The sequence below is a fragment of the Henckelia pumila genome, chromosome 1, assembly GCF_033568475.1.
Source record: "Henckelia pumila isolate YLH828 chromosome 1, ASM3356847v2, whole genome shotgun sequence".
In the NCBI taxonomy this organism is placed as follows: domain Eukaryota; kingdom Viridiplantae; phylum Streptophyta; class Magnoliopsida; order Lamiales; family Gesneriaceae; genus Henckelia; species Henckelia pumila.
Window position 1 is genome coordinate 117,810,105 of NC_133120.1, and position 10,311 is coordinate 117,820,415.

Sequence of the window (10,311 nt, forward strand, 5' to 3'; positions counted from 1 at the left end):
TGGGACTCCCTTAATCATGTTTTATTACATCTATACATGATCGTATTATTAATTACTCAAAAATCGTTAATTCTGGATACGGGTTACTACACGCCCCCTATATATATATAAATAGATTATATATATAATATATAATGTATATATTATATATATGTGCGGTTGGCATACCTGACCCAGAATACCGAGTTTTCGGCATATCGTACCGAATTTTTTTTGATATACATATATTTTTTCAGTATACGGAATTTTTTTGGGTATCTATACGGTTTCAATATGGATTTTTTCTAAATAAAAATTTTGAAATTTCAGTATCGGTACCGGTATGAATTTTTTTCATAACGATATTTTTGATACGGTATACCGAAAACTCATCCCTATATATATGCATGTATGTATATATACTAAAAAATAATTCAATTTAAAAAATTAAAATTAAAGAAAAGCGGGTTAGCACGGGTCCAAAAAAGAGGCGGGATGGGTTCGGGTCCAATTTTTTAGGCGGGACGGGTCCCAGAATTGGCAAAATCCGCTCCGTAGTCATTCCTATCTATGATCGTTAAAACTTCCGTCAATGTAGAGCGTCAATGTAGAGCACTTAAATAATAGTGAGAGAGCTTAATTTTGAGAAAACGAAAGTGTTTTATTTATAGAATTTTCAAGAGTCTCGCAGACTCATTTGAATTTATGAGTTTTGGCAATTAATCTCACTAAATAATTCAACAAAGATTAAATCTAATTTTATGTTCTAACTTCTAAATAATAGTTTTGAATTGAGTCTCAACCGTCATTGAGTTATAGCAGCCGCTTGGCTGAGTGATCCCATTGGACTTAACCATGGTTTTTTAAAAAGTCCCTCCATAAAGAAATACCCATCGATTCAAGTGTTTTAAAAATCCTACCTTTATGAAGTCAAAATTAGCTTTTTTTATATAATATGTACCAGTAAAATATACGTGGCACATATCGTATACATGCATTCAATTTTAATGTAAAGTGCAATTACAAAATATAATACATTTTTGTATATATATGAGAATAACTTTTTCTTTATCGATTAAATGTTGTGGTTTAAGAATTACTCGTGGACCTAACGTTGGGGTGAGTTTTCGGTATACCGTATCCAAAATATTGATATGAAAAAAATTCATATCGATATTGGTATCGAAATTTTAAAATTTTGGTATGGAAAAAATTCATATTGATACCGTACAAATACCGAAAAAAAATTCGATATACCAAAAAAATGTTTATATATCGAAAAAATTTCGATACAGTATCTCGAAAAATTGGTATTTTGGTTCGGTATCTCAGGCCTAATCTAACGTATTTGGCACATCATTGGCTAGCTATGATGTTGAATTTCCCATTTCCTAAAGCCAACAAGTAGCTAGATAGGTTTTTATTAATATTTATTATTTTCTAATGATCGGACACTAATCTAACCTAGAGTCTAGATCTATTTGTCATAATTAAGCTATATATATTGCTTTAAGACGTTCATGGAACTCAACATCCAATATATTTTTTAACAACTTGGACCCACAAATATTACGCGTTATTATGAATTTATGATTTCTCCATTAAATTTGCTGCATTGGAATTTTTTTTTGGTGCCGTTGATAATAGATAAAAATACATTCAGCTTTGTATTATGCTTAACTCAGCATATTATGCTTAACTCAGCACACTATTATGTATGATTTATGCATGAGATGAGTCGACCTGATTCATATATAGTAAAAACTGAAAGTACTATTTTTTATTATTCGAGTCACATAAGATCTTCACATAAAATTAACCAATAAAATGGTTTCATAAGAATTTTTCTGATATTTTTGAATAATCGATTTCACCTCAACTGATAATTTTCCGAATTATTTAGTAACCGGGCTTATCAAACAAATCTTCCGACAATAAGTTTTGATTAGAAGCAATTATAGCAAGTTAATGATATTAATAGGAATCCAATGATCGAGAGCACATTAAGATAAGATAAGCAAATAATTCATTGAAGCAAAAGACAGATTTTGAAAAATAACAAAATTTTTCTTGCTCATCTTTATTAGAAACGAAAATATCGACCGCCGGTTATGATATGAAATGGAACCACTTAAAAGAGGAGACATGGTGGGGTCATATATGGAGTTGCGAAGACTTTTTAAAATTCGTCTTATTTCTCTTAAATAATAAAAAAAAATCTTCACACTTGTTTGAAATGTTTTGAGTTTTAAATTCTATAATTTTAAATATTATGATTGATTTTATTGATTTGTCTCTTATCTCTTCTTTTTTTTTTTTTTTTTTTTAATTTTATATAAGGGCCTACAAATGCATGGAATAAATGAAGTTTCTAGCTAGTTAAACATTATATTCCAATCAACTATGCATTTTTTTTTTTTTTTTGCAAAAAAAGATCTGCTATGATATTGTTTTACGGTAGACCGATCTCTAAATTATGAACAAATATTGATTTTTATGTAAAAAATATTATTTTTTATTATAAATATGAATCAAATCAATATCTTTCGAATATAAACCAATAAGACCTTTTTTTATTTTTTTATTTTTAAAAAAAACTTACAATCTTTTTTCTTTCTTCATTTCATCATATCTCTCACTTTCAAGATGTGGTTAGTAAGATTTGGGGAGATCCTCCCATAGAAAGCAAGGCTTAATATCAACGTCAATCACGCAAACATCCTAAATAATAATTAATCTATCATCATCACGTAATGGTGCCAAGTGGGGCATCTTTTCATGTACTTATAAATTTATTTTATTAAAAATAAATTATATAATAAATTTTTACATATTGCTGTTTACTTACCCCGCCCAAAAAATGCCACTTTTAAATTTTTGACATCTTTATTTGTTTCTTATAAATAGGTATCTTTTTCTTCAAATGAGAGAGATTTATGTCCATTCATCGAGTTGTGGTGGAATTAATGTCATTATTCAAGTATTAATGTTGATATGTACCATATCGGTTAATGATAGAGTTTTTGAGAGTTTTTAACATAAACAAGGACAATCCTCCTTCATTGAGCTAGCTTTTGGGATTAAGTTATGTTCAAATCCAATTTATTAACAATTATTGTTATTATTAAAAAAATTAAAAATTAAATTAACTTCTTTGTAAATATTTTATCTGATATTGAATTGAAATTTAATTCTCTAAGTTTGTGTTTGGATTGATGGATTTCGAACACATGAATTTAAAATATATTTAAATGTATTTTTTTTGTTTAAAAAAATAAGATCATAAACTTTAAATTCATCTCTTATGCATTTATATAAATTTTTTTGTTAATTAAGATAAATTTCAAGTTCACCAAATAATAATATAATTTCAAATTCATTCTACGTTATATTCATAATGTGCAAAAAATTATAATGTGGATTTAAAATTTGATATATTATTTTATTATAAACAAGAAAACTAATAAAAATTTACGGATTTGAAATCCATAAATCCAAACACAATCCAAATCAAATTAATAAAGAATATTTTATGGTTTCTAATTCATATATATATATATATGCGAAACAATTTTTTTTTTTCACGAAAATAATTTATCGTGGGATATTTTCGTAATTTTTCCCTCGTTTCAATTAAACCAGAAATCGCATAACACGTAATGTCATCCAAGCTGCAAAGGTGCCATACTAGAACAAGGATAGGATATTAAATAAATAAAAAAAAAAGAAAGAAATACTTGGGTGAGCAGTACGTAAGTGATTGTGGGTTTGACCAATGTCATATAATCGATGCCTTTACTTCTAGAATCGATAATTTTCATTCCAATAGAAGGTACAATTAACAAATTTTTTCGAATATAATCCTATCTTTTTCGCTACGCTTCTCCGTGAAATTATATCTCAGTACTTTTGGAGCTAACGCAATAATCATTGGCAAAATATATTTGGCTTATAAAATTCTTTGTGACGGATTCACTCGAGAAAGTACTGTTCATTATAGTGAAAATCGAACTCATAATAATATTCACGCGCTCATCTGTTTCACAAACTCAAACAAAAATTTATGATTTAGAATTTAGCGGAGCTCCAAAATGTTTTTGCTACCAAATGTACGCTCAAGAATCAAGACTAAGCTATTTATAAACTGCTGACGATTCATAGAACACACTAACTCGATTGTTCCATTTTGGACTTTTAATATATATTTAAAGTTTTTTGGGCCCTCATTTCACCTTCAAGGGAATATGCTAGCTAGTTATAAGTTCATTAATTAGAGTTTGATGATGGTTTGAGAAAACTACGTGTAAGCGATTCAAATCACAAAAAAATAAAATAAAATAATAAAATTAACATATCAAATTTATATATCCTTGACCTTGAGCTCCCATGCACCCCACAAGGCCACAAATCTACGGCACTTCATAATGATGTGTAGTAGGTACTTGAATAAACTGATACAATTTGTCATGTAAAAATTTGTTAAAATTATGGATTTAAATCTAACTTCATCTCAAAAGCTAGCTCAAAAGCGAACATATATCCAAAATTCCAAATCAATATTTGGTATCTCACATTAGTTGTATTAAGCCTTTGATCTGTATTAAGAAATTAGAAGTTTTATATATTGATTTGCAACTGATGTGAGATACCTAATAACAAAATTTAATTACTTCTTTTATCACACCAAAGAAGAGGGTTATGTAAACTTTGGAGATTGGTAGTATCCATCTGCCAGATCTAATGGTCTAATTTCATCTGCAGGTCAAATTAGATGGACCGTCTGATTCCCACTACCCGAATGGGGTAGCATAGACTCACCCTAAACTTTGATGATCTACATATAAATGGAAATTAGTCAAGACCTGTGCGTGAGAGTACATGTGGGCCACGGACACTTCATTCCTTAATCTTTAGCAGCCATTTCTGAAGTGCTTGAACAACGAATTCTGATTTTTTTCACACCAATTTATGACTACTTGTGCTATATGGTGAGTGAACATCTGAATTCAAAATAAATAGTATAAGGTTTATCAATGAATCCAAATGTTTATAATATGAATATTTCGTATAAAAATACACAAAAAAATAACACTCTCGATATAACATAAAATCATCCTCAATTTACTTATGTCCTCAAAAAGAATGTGAATTTGTGACCCTAGCTTCAAGACACGTCTTCAAAAAATTTAAAAAAACCCACATAGTTTGGACTCACATAGATTCATATGAGAAATTTTAGAATTTAATATGTACATATTTCATAACAAAAATGACAATTTTAGCCTTATAAATTGATTTGTTCTGCATTTTAGTCTCATAATTGGTTTTTATCAGTAACTTGATTTCTTTTGAAAAAACAATTCTGTTATTTTTTCGCCAAGCCACTAGACTCATCGAATGCTAATTATTTGACACCAATTCTCGTTTTACGTACGCGTCTCATATGCCGAAAAATACCTGTACAAACACATTGAAATCAATCTCATACAAAAATGAACGGGACAAATAAAGTAAAATGTAGTCTAATATTTTTAAAATGAGAGGAAAAAATTTGTCACTTCCTTTTCTTTTCTTTTTTTTTTGATTTTATAGATTTTAATGAGTGCAATATATGTTTTATCTCGATACATGATCCACGTATGAGAAAAAAAAAAAACAATTTCAAGTTGATGGATCGAAATCAAATATCGACAAAATTAAAAATCTGAAATCCAAAAAACGATCTTATATATCAACTAAATTTGCAATTTTAAATAGGGTATACATTGTTTCGAAAAAAATAGGGTATACATGAGGGACATGATGTCGACACCTGGGACATAAAACCTAATTCAAGGAGTAGTACCGATATCGGCTGCTGCATTTTCATACGGTAAGAAATAAGAATAATTAGTCCAAAGATATTTAGGTACACACACACATCTTTAATACTAACTATTTATTATACTAGCCACCGTAGCACACAAATTGCATGTGTGTAAAGTTTATATTTTTTAGTTAAAAAAATTATGCTATTTTAAAATATCAAGGGTTTTTATATCTACGCACATTTATGACCAAAAGTAATTATTTTAAGATATGGAGCCATTATAAGATATATACAGTAAGATAAATATATATATACAAACACGCATGCACACGTAAAATTTAATTTTTTTTAAATTTTATTTAATTAAATAGGAATTATCTCATTGAATCCACACAATCTGGTATATGCTTCGTGTAATTACAGCTCAAGACATTGCGGCAATTACTTCAAGCACTTGCGTGTATTTCACACTTTAGAATTTCTTTTTATATAAATATAACCGAGAATTATAATCTACAAGATTATTTTTATATATTTAAATATTTAATTTATGTAGGGAAAGTTGAATTTTTGATCGTTTATATTTGTTTTTTTTATGGTTTTAGTTATTTATGTTATCAAATGTCAATTTTATTTATGTATTTTTTTTATTTTTTTGACAAATTTAGTCATTTTTCATGATACTAACGTCAGTGCCACATAAATATTGTATTGGTTCGCGCCACATCGTACATTGTCATATCAGAAAAAATAAATAAAATTACCTGGACAACAAATATAGTGGACTAAGATTGAAATTTGATAACATAAAAACTAAAATCATAAAAAAATAAAGATATAAGATCAAAATACAATTTTTTTTCATTTATTTATATTATTAAAATAAGGAATCTATGTCGGACAATCGTTTTGTGTCGGTTTCATACATGATAAACTTATCAAGGTTTTACTAATAAATTTCAAAATTTTGACATATAGAACAAAACTACTCGTTTCATAAGATAAGAACATTATTCATTTGAAAGAGAATAATTATCACTTCTAATTTCTGATTGGACAATTAATAAATATAACCTTGGGAGAAAATCATCAAATTAAGTGTAAAATGGTTGGACACGAAATTTTAATTTTGACGTTTTTTATATAAAATATATATAAGAATCTCTTAATTATAATTATATATATAGTACAAATATGTGTAATTTAATTGTTAGAAAGTAACGCTTAAAAATAAACAATATCTTTTACTTCACAATTTGGCGTATCGATTAGTTAGTGTAAGATAATACAAATATTTTAAGTAGGGGTGGTTTTTTCAAGTTTTTCGGTATACCTTACTACAAATATTGATATGAAAAAAATTCATACCGATATCGATAGTAAAATTTCGAAACTTTGGTACGAAAAAAAAATCTATATTGATACCGTATAGATACCGAAAAAAAATTCGGTATATCGAAAAAATGTCTGTATATCGAAAAAATTTCGGTACGATATGCCAAAATTCCAGTATTTCGATACGGTATGTGAGCCTTAATTTTAAGTGTGAGAGAGACATGCACTATATAACTAGCACCTCCATTATATACCTACATGTTTTTGGTCTGCTTTACATCATGCATTTATCATAATATATATATATATATATATATATATATATATATATATATATATATATAGAGTTTTGCTATCCTGCTCACCCACCGTGCCCACCTAATGTGCCCACCATGAGGTGGTACTCAACTATTGGACGCACAATTCATCACATCCAATAGTTGAGTGCCACCTCATGGTGGGCACATTAAGTGGGCACGGTGAGTGGGCAGGATAGCAAAATTGTATATATATATATGTATATATATATATATATGTATTTATAAATATATTTTATACTTACAATATAATATAATATATATGTATATTTATAAATGTGGAGTTTTGATTTCCTAGACACCCATCGCGAACACGTACGTAAGCACTGATTGATATAACGTTCCACCTAGCTATTAGATATATAAAACACCACGTTGGTTATAAATGTGTGTATTTAATTAAAAGATGAAATAGGGTACGGGGATGTGAATATTCAAGTGATACATCATGAGATGATCAAATAGACGCAAAGTGAAATGGGGCCAACCCAAGATTTCTTCCATGATCCATTTTTCTTCACGAAAATGTCAAGGAAAAGGATTGGATCGAGTAAATTATAAAGTCTAGTAAATCTTAACCAATGAAATCCATCGATCGTACGAACTAATTAATTTGATTATTGGACAATTAGTGTTAATTAAACAACACCGCTTTCTTTATAAGCTACGTTTTAAACATGAAACAAGACAAACCAATATTATATTTTACTAGCTAATTATTTAATTTTATACCCCATTTCAAAAAATCTCTGCCAATTTCAAGTAAACCCTTTTATTTGTCTTAAAGATTTCCTTGGACTTTTTATCCTACGATGAGTGTTTATTCTGTAAAAAAATTAATGATGATTGAGATATGGTCTTCTCTTTCTATTCTAGAGGCCATTTATTTTAGTTTGATCAATCACTAAAGAGAACGTTCTTTTAACTGATATCCCTAAAATTCAGTATTTTTTAAAAATATTTAACTAGAAGAATAAATTACACCTGTATTAATTTGTTCTTGTTCGATAAAAAAAAGTAGCACATCGAAGATGTGTGTTTGAATATTGCACTTGCTAACAAGAAAGAACAAGAAAGAGGTGGAAGACATAATTTCTTACTCAAAACAATGGGCAAAGCTTAATCTTTTGATAGTTCAACCACTTCACATGCATATTCACATTCTCTCACTTCACACTCCACTAATTAATATAATTAATCACACACAAAAATGGCAAATTAAATGTTTCACTTGCCCTCCCAATCTCATGCATCTCTTTTTTGGTAAAAAGGTACATTTATGGATAAAAACAAAGGTATCAATGGCTATCTAGTAAGTTCCCATACATGAATTTGAGACAAATATATAAAAAATGATGGTGACCCAAAGACATATGCAATATTTCCATTGGGTCCCCCATGTTTTTTCTCGAGTCATATTCTCAACTCCTTCCTTCAATCTTCTTTCTTTTAGTGTAGAAAGAAAAAAAACTAAGGTAATGCTTGAAAAATAAAAATAATGAAATCTTTATATATACAATTTCACCATCGGAATACTAAAGAAAAATCATTAATCAGCGTACCTTATAAGATTTGTATAAATACCCTTCTCAGATGCCAAATCTTTCTTGATCCATATATACCTCAACAATTTGCTTCCTCTTTCTGTCTCCCTTTCATCTGCCATAGATAACACAACACACTCATCTATACATACACGAGTAGCTGTATGTATATGTATAGCATGGCCGATCACCTTGATTATCAAAATGAAGCATGCAACAACACAAGAAGCAATAGCAATGGCCGTTTGAAGCTCTTCGGTGTCGACGTGGCGGAAGATGGCCAACAAGATCAAGAAGTTGACTCCACCAAATCCCCATCAGACGCGCCGGAGCACGGCGGTTTCCCGTCGTCCGACGGCCGGAAGTACGAGTGCCAGTACTGCTGCCGGGAATTCGCCAACTCGCAGGCTCTGGGCGGCCACCAGAACGCTCACAAGAAAGAAAGGCAGCAGCTCAAGCGTGCACAGTTACAGGCCAGCCGGAACGCGGCCGTCTCTTACATGCGTAACCCTATGGTCTCCGCCTTCGTCCCGCCGGCGCACCTTCTGCAGCCAGCCGCCGGCTCCGTGGTGATCCCCGCGGCGGTGGGCCCGTCTCCTTCGTGGGTTTACGTTCCACGCGCCGCGCCACCGTTCCACGTTTCGCATAGCAGTGTGTTTTCTTCGCCTTCGACAAGTGGCAGGGGTGGAGGGAACTCATCGTACGCCGGCGGCGCCGGAGAGTCCAGCATGACTAGTATTGGGCCCCAACAACAGATCAAGGCCCGCAGGGGAAGGTTAGACGGGCCTTCTCTGAGCAGATTTTCTACGACTGATGATGGGCTCAGTCTGGATGATGCATTTGGGCTAGATTTGCACCTCAGCTTAGCTCCATCCGGGCCGTAAGTTTTCGGAGCCCATCTTTGAGAATCAGCTTGTTGTGAAGAAGCAACATATAAATTAATCATTTGCAATCGATTTTGTATATTTTTCTGATTTATTGATTTATTTTTATGAGGGGAGAATTTCTCAAATGCATTGATTAGTTTACTAGATTTTCATATGGAATGTGAAATGTAAATATGCATATTTAGTGAATATATCCTATTTATTCTCAATAACATTCCAATTCCAAGATGTCCCAGGAGAGGATGATGTGGAAAAGTTTGCAAGTCACATATCTCTGAAAAATAGCAAGTACGAAAAACAAAAATAATTTCCAAGAAGAATTGCAATATTTTGTTACTGAGCAGGAAAAACGTTTCAAATAGTAGTCGATGCATTAGTCAATATTCGATCGTTTGGTCTTTTGTGTTTTTTGATACTCCATGAGTGAGTTCATCACATTT

General features: G+C 30.6%; 1 protein-coding gene across 1 annotated transcript; it reads left to right on the plus strand.

The window, feature by feature from the left end:
• Window positions 1-9,058: 9,058 nt before the first annotated feature.
• On the plus strand, window positions 9,059-9,991 carry LOC140876097 (zinc finger protein GIS3-like). Its single transcript, XM_073279955.1, has one exon. The coding sequence runs from the start codon at window positions 9,149-9,151 to the stop codon at window positions 9,866-9,868; it is 720 nt and encodes a 239-aa protein (XP_073136056.1). The 5' UTR covers window positions 9,059-9,148; the 3' UTR covers window positions 9,869-9,991.
• The last annotated feature ends 320 nt before the right edge of the window (window positions 9,992-10,311 follow it).

What these genes read in the sequence shown, in the direction of transcription:
- LOC140876097 (XM_073279955.1), top strand. Translation starts at nt 9,149, where the DNA reads ATGTATATGTATAGCATGGCCGATCACCTTGATTATCAAAATGAAGCA.